We start from the raw sequence: 16,347 nt of genomic DNA, 5'->3' as shown, positions 1-16,347 counted from the left end.
CTTTTTGGCTTCTCGCCCCCTCCCCTGAAAAAGAATAGACAGATAAACAAATCAGATAAAAATTTAACAAAAATCAAGGAAAATCGGGGAAAGAATTTTAATACCCGACCCATAATTCCCAATTATCCCGTCTAGCATGGGGTTGTTCCTTGACCTTAAAATACACAAAAAACCCCGATCCTAGCCCCCCATTTGCACCCCCCCCCCCCCAAAAAAAAACTAACAAGCAAACAAACAAACAAACAAACGTTCCACATACAGTCCCTGCAATGATATCTCTTTGGCAAGAGCAGACCTTGTGTAATTGTTGATTTGATTGTAACACGGCAGTAGTTGATTACAGTATATTTATTTATTTTCTTGCTGAAAACAATTGAGAGTGAATATATCTATAAGATACAGTAAAGGTGTGATTTTTCAACATTGAATGAAGCGCCTTTAATCATCGACAATATCAACATCAACTTGCATGCAAGGCACCCCCCCCCCCGGAACTCGAGTTCTGTGCCCCCCCCCCCCCCCCCCCGAACTCTTATGTGCCGCCCCCCCCCCCCCACCCCCCCCCCCCCCCCCCCCCCCCCCAACCAACCAACCCTGACGGCGTTCGTTCGTGTTGTTGGTAGTACAATCTTGCCTCTTGGGTAATCTTGGTGGCTTTCCCTAATTCTGCCACTTTCTGTTTGCGACATTTGTCAAATAGGATGTAGGATCTTTTGCATTCCATTGTGCAAAAATGCCCAAGGGTGATCCATGCCAAAGACAGGCGTGCGACATTCAAGCCTGTTTGCAAGGTAGGTCGTGCTCAGTCCCATGTATTGATTATCGTGTAACGATAGTAATTTCACATTTTTAAACGTGTAAATTTACGGTGTAGGCTTGTAGCAACTGTATTTTAGCTACAAAGCACATGTCATCATCGGATAAGATTGCAAGAATGATACCAGTATAGATATGGAGGTAAACCATTGGGCAATTGTGCATCTCATACCTCCTAGACCTGTGTAAATTTACAATAAAATACATAGATTTAGGCCTAAGTCCTAAATTTTTATACGGGATCAGTGTCAGTGAGGTAAAAATTTACTCTGAACCCTCTGTAATCGGACATGTAATTTAATTGTAAAAAATAAAATAAAGGGGAAAGGGATATGGTAGACCTTACTTCGAAAATGGAAAACTGCATCACTCGATATAAATTGATAACAAAAATTCTGAAGTTAGATTTAGATTTAAGAATTTTAATTTGTTTATCATGTCAATGATTAATTCATAATCATATACTGAAGTGTAAATTTAGTCTTTTAATACTGCTTTAATAATCATTGATAAATAATTTACATCTCTTAAAATTGAGCAGATGAATTGGTTTGGGGATTTTTTTTTTTTTTTTGGGGGGGGGGGGAGGGGGGGGAGGATGCCGAAGTTGTGCAGTCAAAACATACCGTGAAAGCTTCACTACGATCTCTAAGTTCAATAACTGACAATGTCTTTTAAGAATATACAGTCAATCTCGACTAATGAGTCAAATCCAAAGCCTGCAAAGCCAAGGGACCAGAGATTAATCACCTGCCGTGCATTTTGACTTACACAATACAATCAACATTGCATTATAAGGTTATATCCATCCAGGTAGAATTCTTCTTTGACTTAGCCAATTTTTCAACTTATGACTTACAGCGACTTATAGCGGAGTTGACTCTACACTGATGTACTCCAGTTACTTCATTAGCATTTGTGCATTGTGTGTGTAGACATCTATTTTACATGTAGTTTGTATGTGTTTTTTTTTTTTCTCAACCCACAATCCAGTCTCACTTTATGACCTTGAATTGTCATTCTCACTCTCAGCTTACAAGTACAACGAGGCTAAGTGTGTCCATGTCATCGAAGCAATGAGAAAGTGCTGCGACAAGTTTGACTCCAGCCAATCCGTCTGCTGCTCCGGCTTCCTCAAGACCCATGGAAGACATTCCCGGAAGGGCTCTGAAAGTGGTTCTCCAGTCAAGACATCCTGACAACTGGAGGACCTTTTGTTAGTGCAGAATGACTGAAAGTGATCTCAAACCAGCAATCCTTGCCATTTATGTTAGAATTGTTGATTTACAAAACAAACAAACAAAACAAAGCAGTATGATCAGAAACTGCCAAATTGGGAATTATGCGTGGCTTGGTTTATATCGTGACTGTTTATTTTTGGCCACAGAGCATGAACAGCCTGTAAAATTTAATTAATCATAATGGTTGAATGGTGATCCTGATGTTGCACATTGAATGCCGTTTTGAGGATTGCTTCCCCAAGTGCTTATTTGTGCAAGGTACCCACTTACATTGTTTTAATTATGAGTAAATGCACTGAGCTTCTGTAGCATTCATAGATTGATGCCACACTCAGAATTGATATCATAATTGCCTTGATGTCACCTGTGTATTGATTATTACACTACCGGTACATTTTTCAGTGTACAGAGATATCATTTAGTGCAATCATTCATGTTTGAACTGCTTCATAGGCGGAAATAAATATTTTCTCTCTGATGTTGAATACATACATACACACTGTATGCGTTCCATGAAGTACAATTTATGTGTGCACAAACATGAGTGCAAGTTTGTAGATAGTGGATGAATATTAGTTCACCTCTTGGGTTTGTCATGAAGGGATGGTATCTTGATACCAATGTCATGCTCTGGGACGTGGTTTATTTGTGTTGTATGTTTCAAAACGATCATTGATACGCGAGCACAGATTCACATTGTGGCAAAATACAATGTACTTGTTCTGGACTACTGTGCAAAATTTCAGACCTCAGGTGTGTTCATCTACAAATTTTCTGAGGCAGAATCACGATCCTATAATACGTTCGAGGCATTTTCAGGCAATAGTTAAACACAACCGTGTTTTCAAACGCATTTACAAAGGCCTATTTGAAATGCCATTCAAAGGGTGTGTGTGTGTGTGTGGGTGTGTGTGTGTGCATGCGCACGAGGGTGTGTGTGCGCAAGACATATTGTAACCTCACCAATTTTAGTTCCTGTCATGTGGTAAGAGTACATGTAGAAAGATTCTGGTTCATTGGTATCAATCATTATCAAGAAGTTTTAAAAATCTGAATAGTCAGCATTTAGTTAATAAACTGAGCTTCATTTCAAACCAAATTCAAGTTCTAATGATAGCCACATGATAATCTTTGTCAATGCATCAATACTTTCTTCACAACCTGTGAGTCAGATTTCAGAACAATACTGAAAGATGCTGGTAAATGCCTCTAAATTTACAAAATATCTGTCAATAATCAATTGCGCAAATAATTCAACTTCTTTAAAAACAAAGTAATCATTGTCAAATCAATATAACTCTGGAATACTTTGATGTGAATGGAATGTTAGCTTGCGGATTAGTTTCTTTCTTTTTTGAAACAAGCAGAATTTAGGACAAGTTTGTGATCAGGTCAAGTGGAAAGTTGTAAGGAATGATGTCACTGTCGTGTCTAGGTGCACATCGACTACACGTATAACAAAAAAAAAAAATTGTTTCAAGAAAACGTGAGAACGTCTAATATTGCATAACTTTAATATCTAAGGTCCAACTCTCATTGCATTATTTTTTTTTCTAATTTTACTCCATTAATTGCAATAAAAATGAAGTAGCATTTCTCTCAGAGCTGCTTTCATAGATTGTTTTGTTTTTAAACAGCAACTCGCAAGCAACGCTTTTTTTTTTTTTGGTTTTTTTTGGCACTACCTGCTGTACAGGTTCAAGTTTCAAAGTTTTCCCACCACTCCATGAGAAACGTCACATGTTTGACAGAAATTCTTTCAAATTCACTCCTCCATGTAACAATGCATCTAAGAATCATAATAAAAATGAAACACAGCGAGAGTCTTGTATTGAGGAAGTAAATATGTATTTAATTTGTAGATGCTGCATTTAACTTAGATACAAAAATACTTTGAGTTTAATTACACATTGTATTATGATAGATTTTGGTCATAATCGGACATCCAGTTATTGCATGACATAAATATTTCATTACGCTTAAGCACACAACCATGAAGGAATCACTTCTTTTATGTTGATAACACTGAACGTGTCACATCGTGTAAAGCAAGCTGCATGACTTCAAACTTGAATATGCGCCCATGAAGTCAACTGGCTGACAGAAGAAATGCTTGTGACAGATGAATACGACTGTAATTACCCTTCATCAGAACATGTACTGTAAAACCAGAAACATTCCAGGCATCAAACTTTCTTGAATTTGAGCCAATGGCCTCTTTTGCGAATTGCCACTGGCATAATAAATGCATTGCGTAGACGAGTACATGTACTTTCATGTGCATTTTACTTTTGCGAATCTTGGCTCTTTAACAAATTTGCAAAAGTTTCATGCATGTGAAAATTTCTGGAATTGCAGTATTTCTAACAGCTGAAGTAGAATGGTTACACCCTGTACAACAACATAAATGTTTGAAAACAAACATAAGCGGTGCTAGAAGAATTCTGTATATATTTTTACTGCAGACAAGATTTCGACAGGAAAACATCAATTGTGGACAACTAATGCCAATTCTTGTACGGTGTCTTTTTGTGAAACACATCCATCTGAATACTGCAGGTGACAATTGGTTTAACTAGAATTATCACTGAAGGTTATTAATACCCCCGCCCCTAGTGTTGCTTTATAGTATGTGATGTCATGTAGGCAATGACGTTGATACCAACTTTGTGCACTTGTTGAATTGGAAACAGAATAATGTTAGTTTACTGTACAATTACAGAGTTGACACTGAGTATAAAACTTACAGCAAATGGAAACATGCTTTCCCCCCAGCATCACTACACTTAAAGACCATCATACACACCAAATTTGACCTTCATAGCTCGAATGGTTTATTTTGATACAAAAATGAGTGGTTACCATGGCAACACATTTTCCTTAAACTAACACATTGGTGTCTTGCAAGACTACACTTCTAGATCACAATACATACTAAATTTGACTTAAAATTGCTTGAATGATGGAAAAATTATTCGATCTGCAAGGTTTTGGTAAAATCGTGGTTACCATGGCAACGGTTTGTGTGACAAAAAAAAAAAATTATGTGTTCCACATCTATGCCTCAAGGACATAATGCCTACCAAATTTGATTTCAATTGCTTCAAAACTGTGGAAGTTGTTCACTCCACAAGATTTCAAAGAAAACATGCAGTTACCATGGCAACTCTTTGTCAAGTACAAACATAAAGAGTGTCTTGCATATCTACACCTATAGATCATCATAGATACCAATTTTGAAATTGATTGCTTAAATACTATGGAAGTTATTCAATCCACAAGGTTTTGGTAAAATTATGATTACCATGGCAATGCATTGTCCGACAAACACAAAAAACATGTCTTTCACATCTATACCTCAATATCATCATTTACCCTAAGTTTCATTTAAATTGCTTCAAAACTGTAGGAGGAATTCGCGACGCAAGATTTTGCAACAGACCGACCGACCGACCGACCAACATCACGGTGATTCCTATATACCCCCTTCACACTACGTGTGGCAGGGGTATAAAAAACAGTCTGGTGTATAGACACAAATTGGTGTGGTCATACAGCTGTAATTGGACATCCAGTTACTGGATGAAAAAACAAAAAAGAAAAGACAACTGCATGACATGCTCATACGGGCTGCATACACAGTTGTAAGTACAAATGCCAATTGTTTTTTTAAACTTGTACTGATAACCATAGGTCACATTCAAGGTCATCTATAACATTTTCACATAGATTATCATTCTACACACTCATTTTGTTTTCTTCAATATCAAGATGGGTGCATATGTCTTGTGACAAGTACAGAGTGCTAGACGTCCAATTTTAGTGACACTTCCAGCCTCGGTGGAATCCTGGACATCTATTTCAAATACTCAATCTGTAAAATACTTGTCCACTAAAATCTTCAGAGTAAAATTGTCATTCTGCAGAGAACATGATCAGAAGACCGGTCCTGTAGATGATGCACATTATCGCCATAGTAACAGACTTTGTTGAAGAACGGAAACATGTGTGAGGATGTCCTCTCTTTCTCATTCTAATGAGAACCAAACTTCACCTCCTTAAGTACGTGTAATTACCAAAGTTATTTTGAACTGGCAGGGGGAAAAAAAAGTTTAATTGCATGTAAATTGCATATCACAAACATCAATTAATCCCAGAGTATTTAGAACTAGACTATTGCAAATACATGTACCTTCATATACACCACTGCATGAGTTGCATTGAAATGTGTTCCAACCAGAACTACTCACTAAGACATGCTACTAGGACTCAATTTTCACTATTTCGATGAAGTTGAAGTTCTACAAATATCCTACTGACTATAAAGTCTACACCCATAACGGGAAGGCATATCACAGAAAAGCCCAAATTTGGCGCCTGATACTTCATCCTCCAAAAATACTTTGTACTGCTTAACCATCACTTTGCAGATGGTATGGGTTATTGATCATACATTGTATCATTAAAATGTACATATAAAATTGTGAAAATTGTGAAAAGCATGAAATTGAGAAAATAAGCCAGACATGTTGACCAAACTACACAGAATCAACAGTAATAGTGTGACATGATACTTATGATTGTCAAGAATCTTTGAGAAGATGAAATAAGATTTACATTAAGATATTTAAAGCAAAGCAAAAATGCTTCACGACCTACAAGTGTATTCACAAAATATTTCAAACAGTGTCTTGGTCACATATAGATGATTACAAATGGCTTGAAATAAATAAAATAACAGAATTTAAAAGCGGAAAATGCAAGATACTTTCAGAAAGCCACTAAATCTTGAAGTAAACCAAGCTTCTTCCAAATACATGAACAAAATTAATAGCATAACAAGCTGACTGGAGACATGGCAGGTTTAATGTCTATGTCATATCATTAACCCTAACTAGGCCGGGCTATTTAGGTAAATGATAAGTACTGAAGGTAGATGATGCATGAAATCAGACTATTCGTTATAAATCACAAGCTCAAAACAGGCACATTTTTTGTGTAACTATTCTTTCTTGTGTCCTTAGCAAATTGTGCAATCAGAAAAAATTGTAAATTTCTTTGTTTTTATACTTTCATTGTTTCATTTTTTCATTGTTTTTTCGATGAAATTCGTCCACGACATTGTTCCGAACATGAATTGATTTTCAAAAAAACAAACAAACAAATAATCATGCTTTTATGACATTTGTCTGTAAGTACAGCTTGCATTGAAATTGTACATGACTTCACATTTTTGAGCAATTTTAGGTCTGACATGCATGTGTACATAATGTAACTTTGAAACCGCGTGCCCGGGTGTCGCAAATGTGGTGTCAAAAGATGCAGGAGACTCAAAAGAAAAAAGTCATGAAACATCGCCGTGATAGCTTTTTGCGATGATGATTCATCACGCGGAACGTCGAGGGGGGGGGGGGGCCTCTGAGGGCCCCCCAGCCTAGTTAGGGTTAATCCTTTGTGTGCTTTTAGTGCTGATTGCCACAGTAAACCCACAGCATAGTACACACTGTCACAAGTCCCCAGCACAGAAAGAGTTAATATCAGTCTAATTTTACTTTAAATGACAGGTGTAACTCGAAAAATGTAAGTCTGTGCATAAGATCTGTCATTAACATCCAGTTTGTAAAATAAAGCCATTATACAAACACAAACATCCATTGTTTACCTCTAGCAGCATTTTCTAGTAGAGAACAATTGCCTTCAATACTAACAGTGTAACATGGATTATTGATTTTCGTACACAGCTGCGGATCTGTCAACATGATTGCATTGCCTGAATCACCCTTGCAACAGAGTAGCGTGGTATCATGAGTGTGTGTGATTTTACACATCTTTTACTTCTGCCTAAAACAGACTCACTACAAAACAGGGATGCGAACCTTGTAAGCAGCATAAAAGCCTTTCTTTTTTTCCTTTTCTGCAATAGACACAGGAAGTACAATTGAGGAGAAACATTATTGTCCATGAAACCTGTGCATAGTATTTTTTTTTTTGCACTAACAGCACAAAATACTGAAAAAAAAGGAACAGTTGGCATCTCTGCTGAAACATTGCACATGTGAAGAGAAAAAGAGAAAGAGACGAAAACAAATACTTTGCACTTTCAATCTTGATACCACTTTAAAACTTGTGCATCCAGCATGCTTCTGCTTATAAATAACAACCAAATGTTCAGGAGCAGACTAAGGTTACGGAAGTTTGACAAGTCTACTCCAGTAGTCTGTGGATGTACAAGAAAACCCTGTTAGAACGAGGCTGTCAAGACCACCGATTTTACCTCGTTACAACTGGTACCTTGTTGAAAATGTACTGAAAAAAGAGACCGGCTAAATACAGTAATGGACAATTGGGACCTTATGATTTACCTCCTTAAAAGCGGTATCTTGTAAGCAAGCTTGTTATAAAAGGGTTTCCCCTTACGCACTTTCAGTGCTTAACATGATAGGCCTGTATTCATCCCTGGTCATGTGGGGGATGCCTTTTTCTGATGTATTCTGGGAGGATCAGAGTCCATAATTTGGTGCACATGGAGTCTCTCACAAACACGCATGATCGCAATTAGGGCTTTTTAGTCATTTCACATTTCTATTTATACAGTAGGGCCTGTATACTGAAGTGTGTCTGTGACATAGAAAAAAAAAAATGTTTTTCTGTCAACTTGCACTGATGATTGTCAACAAATTAAATGACCCACCTATGGTACTGCTGTGGTAGCTTTAAACAAATGTCACGGAGATTGGAATATTTCCGCTGGCAGTCATGAGAAAATCCTGTTACTCCTGCCTACAATATCTTCTTTGCGCAGCCACTTGGTCCACAGGATGAAGTTTGAAACATGATTGACTCCCAGCAAGATCTATACTGCAAACAAAATGTCCCTGTAGCACGGTTGTCTGCAATAAACTTCTTTGACACAGAACGCCAAGAAAATGACTGCTAAGTTGTGCTGTCTTCATCCTCTCTGCTCATATCTGTCAGAGGTACCATCTCCTCCCCCATGACAGAACCCTGGAATGCAGAGGAAAAACCCGAAAAAAATTCCTATAGCTCTGATCTGTACTCAACTTTATACCAAGTTCTAATCAGTTCTTTGCTAAATTTGATGATATCAGGGTCTGCAACTAGAGAAAAGAATGTGTACAATTGTAGTTGACATTATTAGATACAATTGTAGTTGGCATTATTAGCATATACTGCCTCAAACTTTCAAAAGATGAAAATTACTATGTGTAAAGATCTCCATCTGGAAAGTGAAATTTCACTCAAGTAATGTAGATTTTTCTCCCTCAGAATTACCATCCAAACAAGAAAACGGACAGAACGTGTTTCATCCAAAGGGTTTTACATGCCACTGAGGAACAAAAGTCATCACCTATTATGATACAGGCCGGTCAAAGTATTGAAAGACTACATACCTTCCACTTGTCATGAAAACTCCGCTGAGCCGGAAATGGATTGTGTTCACACACTCTGAAGTCTTGTGAAAATTCATTCACTTGTGCTAAACCTACCACTCCAACACTTGGTATCATTGGCCATGTGTTTAGAATAAAATGTTCTCCCAGGTAAGGAGATAATGTAATCTTCTCCCCATCGAGAAACATAACAAAATGTTCTGATGTACCAAATAGCTGTGTCTACTTTTTGCTGACTGCTATCTTATTAACAAATATGACATCAATATAGGCGAGTTTGGCGACTTATAGACATGAAGAGAAAGTTTCATAAATGCAAACACATGGAACAAAGATAGAAGAAGATGCTATAAATTCAAGACTATTGACTGCTGAATCGACTTACCCTTTTCTGCTGTGCCCCGTGGCCTCGTGAAGCCCTCATGCTCTCTGAAGGGGTCCTCTGTCGACCCCCACCTGTTGCTGACTGGTCAGGACTGTGGCTGGAGTTGTAAATGAAAATGGCCAGGAAAACAGTGGGCATCTGCAGGAAGAAGTCAAGCGACGGCTGGAAGCCGGTCAGCCACATGGACAGACTCAGGACGGTCACCATCGTCACCTGGGCGCTGAGAACGTGGAACATGTTGTCCCGGTACTTGAGGATGAGGGAGATGGTGAGGCCAACGAGGGCCGTGTCAAAGATGAGCAGGGTGGCGTACAGGTTGTAGCCGGCGAACATACCGCAGTAGAGGATGCGGTTGCGAAAGCGCGGGATGATGAAGAGGGTGAGGAGGTTGAAGATGACGCCAAAGGTGTACAGCCGGGTGTTCTGGATGAAGATGCTCTCTGTGTAATTCTGGCCTTCCTTGAAGATCTTCTCATTGTAGACGTTAGCCAACGAGGCCATGAAACATTGCACAATGACCAGAATGTGGCCCAAACTGACGGTAAAACTGTACTTGCTCTCCACACTGTTCGTGATCGTGGGCTCCACATTGTTTCGGGGTTTGCGGTGGCAAAAGTCCGGCGGAATGGCAGATCGCTTGTCCATGCTCACCAGTGTTGAGTTGCTGACAGATTCTAGAGTGGTTGCAGAGCGGTGGTTGTGCAACGCTGTCCTGTGATCTTGGTTGGAAAGCGATACAATTGCCAGAAAGAGGACAAGCAGTGAAGCCCACTGCACACGAGAAAATTTGCGCCTGTTGGGAGACACAATAGATAGAAGAAATAGGAGGATCAAGAAGAATATCACAAGTATGCAGATTTTTCGAAATAGGCACTGAAATATAGAAACACAACAATTACATGTATCATCTGATATTCTACAACAAATAATTTGCCCAGTTCATGCAATGTGAGGCATTATGGTAACAGCACAGAAGTAACATAAACATATCTGACAAGGGAACAAAGGGGCATAATTTAGGTACCATCTATCTTGATTCTATCAAAACTTCAGTCTCTCCTGTTCCACTATGAATGATTTGCATGCTATAATGGACAGCAAATATGCATAGCAGAAAAAATATGAATAAAGTTTACTGAACCCAAGAACCCAAAAACCCATGCAGTCCCAGAAACCATATTTCTACACTATCAGTTTTGTGTTATCTCTTTTTCATAATTTTTATTGTTTGCTGTTAGTGTTACACTAGACAGAGTAAAAAATTACTATTCATTTCAGCCCATTGGTATTTATTGTTTCAATTACAGATTTTCAAAAGTATCAAAACTTAAGATTGGAAACACATATAAGAGGGAGAAAGTTTTACTTTCTCTTTTAAATTGGTTGATCTTGTTCAGATGTACTCAATTTAACCATTTCTGCATCATTCCTCAATATGCAATATGCACAAAATTTCTCTGGATGCCAATTGAATTAAATGTCTGCAAGATAATAATTTTTGCAGCAATATTTCCCCAGGAATGATGGGATGATTGAATTGCTCTTAGAAATAAAGCCACATAGTGCTCTGACTTAACATTAACAGATAAATATGCAAGAACTTTCAAAAGGTAGAAATACTATCACCACTGAAGCAAAATGCACAAACTGTTAAACGTTTAATGATGTGTATCTGAACTTTACATGCACATTTTTTAAACGGGTGCACGTCACAAGACCGACACCCATGAGTCATACAGCTCACAAGTCACATAGCCCATGATTATACAGCTCACGAGTCATACATCCCATTAGTTCGACACTAAGCTAACAAGGCCCAAGAGACCAACACATTTAGCCTCGTGTTATATCTGTCGAACTTGTGGGCCGTTGTTACCTAGCGTCGAACTTATGGGCTTTATTTGCCTAGTGTCGAACTCATGGGTTGTATGACTCATGAGCTGTATGACCCATGGACCTGCTTTCAATGTCGAAATTTGTGGGTTGCATGACTCGTGGGTGTCGGTCTAGTGGGATGACCCCGATGATCTCCGCCGTCTTTATTACTAAGATCGACAATGTAAAGCTGATTAGATCACATATTTACGCGCAAGTTTCCGTGTCTAACTATATAGCAAGCAGACCTTATAAAGTATGCGGAACCAGCAAGGAACAACAGCCGGATATACAACTGTATGTAAAATGTTCAACCTTTTTCGACATTTGGGGGCTATATTCACCGTTCCAAAAATGACTGATGCATAGGTCCATACAACAATGATCTCTTGATCATGGGTTCGTTTCCTTTTTAAGACATACTAAAACTTGTAATGACCTTGCAATATCTTATCTCTGCGTACTTTTGATACAGTAGGACCTATGCGTCACGGAGAAACAATGTGGTAACGTAACATAATCGCTGTCAAAACTTACTTTAAGATAACTCTGAAGAGTAATGCTGTTGATATGATGCCAAAATTTGTGAGTAAAACAGCAACCGCCTGGAATTTGAAAAGAAACGAACAAAACGATAAAACAAGTATAACACATACATAGTGAGACACTATAATCAGGAAGAAGTTTGCACAGATGGAACAGAATGAGACAAAGTGGGACAAGGAGGAACAAAACAAGACGACAGCTGTTGATTGGTTAAACCCCAGTTATCTATCAGTAATTACCCACTACAACCTGGGTAAATTTAAGCTCCATATGATAACTTAAGTACCAAGATGACAGTACAGACAAGTAGCTCTTTCTTAACCTTTCTGGACTTAACCATACAGTAAAATCTTAATGCTACAGGTTTGCAGGCATGCATGAAATCTGTTCAAAGACACAAATCATTATAATACTGATGTAGCCTCCTTTACAAAGGGTAGTTTCTGAGGGTCTCAATTGCAATTATGAGCACCTCTGGATTACCAGGTACCCCCATTCATACAGCTGATTCTAGAGATTATTTTGGGTATCAAAAATGTTTTGAGGAATGATGACTGCAGCAAACATGGTCTGAACCTACAACCTTTTTGTTTACAAATTTGAATCCACAATACCACAGTGCTCCTGCATGCTTTCTATACTTCACCTCTCAAGAGATATGGGGGGAGCAAGGATAGTATGACCAACGAGATAGAAATAGCAAGCCAAATCATTTTGCAAGCATGCACTTACCGGCTCAAAATAACTCATGACGTAGAAGCCGATCAAGTTGTCCAGGAAGTAGAGCAGGCCAGGCACACTCCAGTGAAAAAACTTGAGACACTCCGGCCAGCTGAAGTGAAAGAGCTGATGGAACATTGACCTTCCTGCAACGCCAAGGGAGAGAAACCAGGCATCAAATTAGTTGATATTTAGACCTCTGCTTAAAGGCATAATTTACCATTTGCAGATAAAACAAAAACCCAGCATTAGTGCTTCAAAATAGTTCTGAAATGTGAGTTACAGATAGAAACAACCAATGTAAAAATTTTAAAAAAATATAATTGATGTTAAGTATTGTTAAATATACAAAATGTGATCAATACTTACAATAAAAACGTTTCAGACTAAACCGTCTACAGTTATGGTTTAATGAGAAAAATAGTGATATCTCCTTATATTTTAGGCTTTATTGCAAAACAATTTATATGGTAGGATGTTTTGTGATACAACTGACCTACACATATAAAATGCATCAAAAGTGATATCTTGAACATATTTTAACCCATTCCCTACGGGAACCTGGCAACCTTTGTACTACGTCTATGGGGATGCCGGAATTCAGTATGGAACGGGTTAAAACACTGCTCCCAAAGGTAAACAGGACCTTTAACCCTATAAGGGCAAATGCACTAGGCCAAACTTTGTTGCGGCTATTGAGCTGCAACCTCTGACAATGTTAGAAGTGGAATGATTTCCATTCTTTTTGTCGACGAGACAAGTCATATATGTTGAAGTTACAGAACTTGCAAGACAACCATTACGTTATATTGCAAACAAATACTGTTCCTTTACACACATACATGTTATTATAAACTGAATAAACTACTGTATATATTGTCATAATATTGTAAGTATGTCATACATACAGTCAAACCTGCCATAGCAATCACCTGTCTACAGTGGCCACCTGCTGTATATGACCACTAAACTCAATTTCACGTTAAAGACCCTGTCTATAGCAGCCATTTATCTATAATGGCCACTTTTTTTGTTTTTGTCTGCCTTGAGTGGCCACCATAGACAGGTTTGACGGTATATGGGGATATTTGGCCAAACATGCTCAAGGCAATTAACCCATTCCATGCGGGAACCTGGTGGCCGGTGTATTAAGTCTATGGGGATTTCAGAATGGAATGGGTTAATGATGTTATTGTGGCCCCATATCTGGGTTTTCAGCAGTTACCATTCAGCTCCATCTTCAGCATGAGCAGGAGACACACAACCAACTTGACCGCCTCAGCACACACGTTGACCGTCACCGGCAGGTAGTCATACTTGTGGTCTGAAGTGTGGGTCAGTGTAGAAGAGAATGCTCTTATTAAATCTTGAAGGGAAAGAATGGCATGGTGTTCCTCAAGGGAAAATTTGTAACTAACAGCAAGTTTTAACTATATGAGAGCTGTGATATACATTGTACACAGTGTTCTCCCCTTATAACGAACATGGTTCTATCAAAGTGTCATCACAATAAAGTAAAAATTGGTCACAGACTTGGTCTGTATTATTGTGTATTTACTTCATTTGTTCGGCTCTGCTACAAAATTTTGATAAAACAAAAAGAAAACTGCTCATCTGGAGGACTTATATATAATGGGAGTCACCTTTACATTAAAGAGCAGTCAAACTTTTAGAGGAAATCGAAATTTACATCAAGAATCTTACTACAATCTGAGAAGTGCAACATCTATTTTTTTTTATAAATTGTATCATTCTCCCTCAAAAACTGGCACGGCTTCAATCACCCACCTCTGTTGGCGGACAGTTTCATCAGCATGACACGGCCAGCACCCAGGAAGACGTAAATTGTTGCCAAGGCAACAGTAGTGCAGGATGGATACTCCATGACAAGAGGGTCCCTTGATTCTTGACGGATAATCTTGAAATGATCTTTAGGTTTCTAAGAGTATCAATCCAGGCTCTCACCACAGATCTAAGTGTGACAAGGTACAGAAAATAAAATGGATCCTATTACAGTATAGTGTAACCAAATTTTAAACATCATCAATAATGATACAAATATTGTAGAATGCTCATTAGATATGAAGTTTGAGTTTCCATTTCACCTCATTCTTCCAAACGGGGGGGGGGGGGGGGGGGGGGGGGACAAGCAAGTGAAAAACGACCGCAAGAACGTCTATGGCAAGCCAAATGCTCATTCACAATATTACGAAGTTAAATTTAGCACTCGAACAACTTACTAGTACTTTAGTCAATAAACGTAAGTGTACCGATATAGTGATTGTATGTAGCATTTTGCTTGCCATAGACGTTCGTGCGGTCAGTTTTCAAACGATGGTGGCGATGAATTGGGGAGCGCTGCAAAGAAGTGGAGGAAACAACCAGAAAACAGGAGGAAACGGTGGAAGAGGTGAGTCAAAATGTTTACTGATTAATCCTGTACATAGTTTTTCCAGATTGGTTTGAAAACCAAACTTGGAAAAAACATTTTTATGCGGGGGGAACTGGGTCGAAGTTGCGTTAACCAAAACGGTTAAAACCGTCGCAATAGCATGTGTCTGTCTAAGAAGCAAAAAACTGACCCAGCAAACGTCATTATTATAAGTGAGAATTTTTTCGCGGAATTAGACAAACTTGTAGGTCAACACCTACATTGTCACATTGACGCTACATGTACCAGCAGTCACTGAAGTACTCTACCCCCTGAACATTTGTGGACGAATGGAAAAACAGACCTTCTCTTTTCTTGACTGCCGTGATCGAAATCCTCTGAAAAAAAGGGGGGAAAGAAGCCTGAAGCTCTAACAAAGGATTATATAATTATTGAGGTCTCTATTATCAGTCACAGACAGTCATTCAGACTTTTCCCTAGACTCTTTCTACTTTCTACTTACTTTCCGTATCAGTCTGGTCTGTGTCCATGTCCGTCTGCCACCAACAATCCCTTCCTGTCGCTATTTCCTTTAGCCGGTCTCTGTACTGTAGCAGTGCTGAGAGCGCGAGCAGCTCATGTAGCAGGTAGCAAGCTAACTGCGGCCAGCCCGCCCCGGGGTCGGGTCAGTAGCAAGTGAACCGGTACCGTCGATTAATACGTCGCGTCCGTCGTCGGGCTTTTTTCCTGCCTAGCCTGTGTGGCGTCGCAAGTCTTGATACTAGGAGTACATCATGTAGACAGTGTAGGAATGGGCGATCTGACCGCTTCAGGCGCTAAATTTGCTTTTCCGCAATGGTGACGTGATATATCGAGTCACAAATTTACCAGCAGTTCAGCTACAACACCGTACCGTATACGAATTCGGCTATATACAGCTAGCTAGCTAGCTACGTGGCCAGGGCGCGCGGCCAGGGCGAT

The 16,347-nt window shown here is 39.0% G+C and overlaps 2 protein-coding genes across 2 annotated transcripts; one reads left to right on the top strand and one right to left on the bottom strand.

The window, feature by feature from the left end:
- Positions 1–700: 700 nt before the first annotated feature.
- On the top strand, positions 701–2,420 carry LOC139737176 (cx9C motif-containing protein 4-like). Its single transcript, XM_071647854.1, has 2 exons — positions 701–791; positions 1,849–2,420. Exons 1-2 carry the CDS (start codon positions 734–736, stop codon positions 2,013–2,015), a joined length of 225 nt encoding a protein of 74 aa, XP_071503955.1. The 5' UTR covers positions 701–733; the 3' UTR covers positions 2,016–2,420.
- Positions 2,421–8,091: 5,671 nt separating this feature from the next.
- Positions 8,092–15,076, bottom strand: LOC139737174 (UDP-sugar transporter protein SLC35A5-like). Its single transcript, XM_071647853.1, has 6 exons — positions 14,784–15,076; positions 14,221–14,319; positions 13,008–13,141; positions 12,267–12,334; positions 9,855–10,647; positions 8,092–9,062 (listed from the first exon to the last, which is right to left on the bottom strand). Exons 1-6 carry the CDS (start codon positions 14,878–14,880, stop codon positions 8,991–8,993), a joined length of 1,263 nt encoding a protein of 420 aa, XP_071503954.1. The 5' UTR covers positions 14,881–15,076; the 3' UTR covers positions 8,092–8,990.
- Positions 15,077–16,347: the final 1,271 nt, after the last annotated feature.

Source organism: Diadema antillarum, unplaced genomic scaffold, assembly GCF_040938485.1.
Source record: "Diadema antillarum isolate AM-2024a unplaced genomic scaffold, OU_Dant_1.0 seq00000684_RagTag, whole genome shotgun sequence".
NCBI lineage: Eukaryota > Metazoa > Echinodermata > Echinoidea > Diadematoida > Diadematidae > Diadema > Diadema antillarum.
This window is presented reverse-complemented; position numbering and strand designations above follow the sequence as displayed.

What these genes read in the sequence shown, in the direction of transcription:
- LOC139737176 (XM_071647854.1), top strand. Translation starts at nt 734, where the DNA reads ATGCCCAAGGGTGATCCATGCCAAAGACAGGCGTGCGACATTCAAGCC. An exon ending in CATTCAAGCCTGTTTGCAAG is followed by an intron (nt 792 to 1,848) that starts GTAGGTCGTGCT and finishes TCTCACTCTCAG; the next exon opens with CTTACAAGTACAACGAGGCT.
- LOC139737174 (XM_071647853.1), bottom strand. Translation starts at nt 14,880, where the DNA reads ATGGAGTATCCATCCTGCACTACTGTTGCCTTGGCAACAATTTACGTC. An exon ending in GAAACTGTCCGCCAACAGAG is followed by an intron (nt 14,320 to 14,783) that starts GTGGGTGATTGA and finishes CCCACACTTCAG; the next exon opens with ACCACAAGTATGACTACCTG. An exon ending in ACGGGGCACAGCAGAAAAGG is followed by an intron (nt 9,063 to 9,854) that starts GTAAGTCGATTC and finishes TCTGCATTCCAG; the next exon opens with GGTTCTGTCATGGGGGAGGA.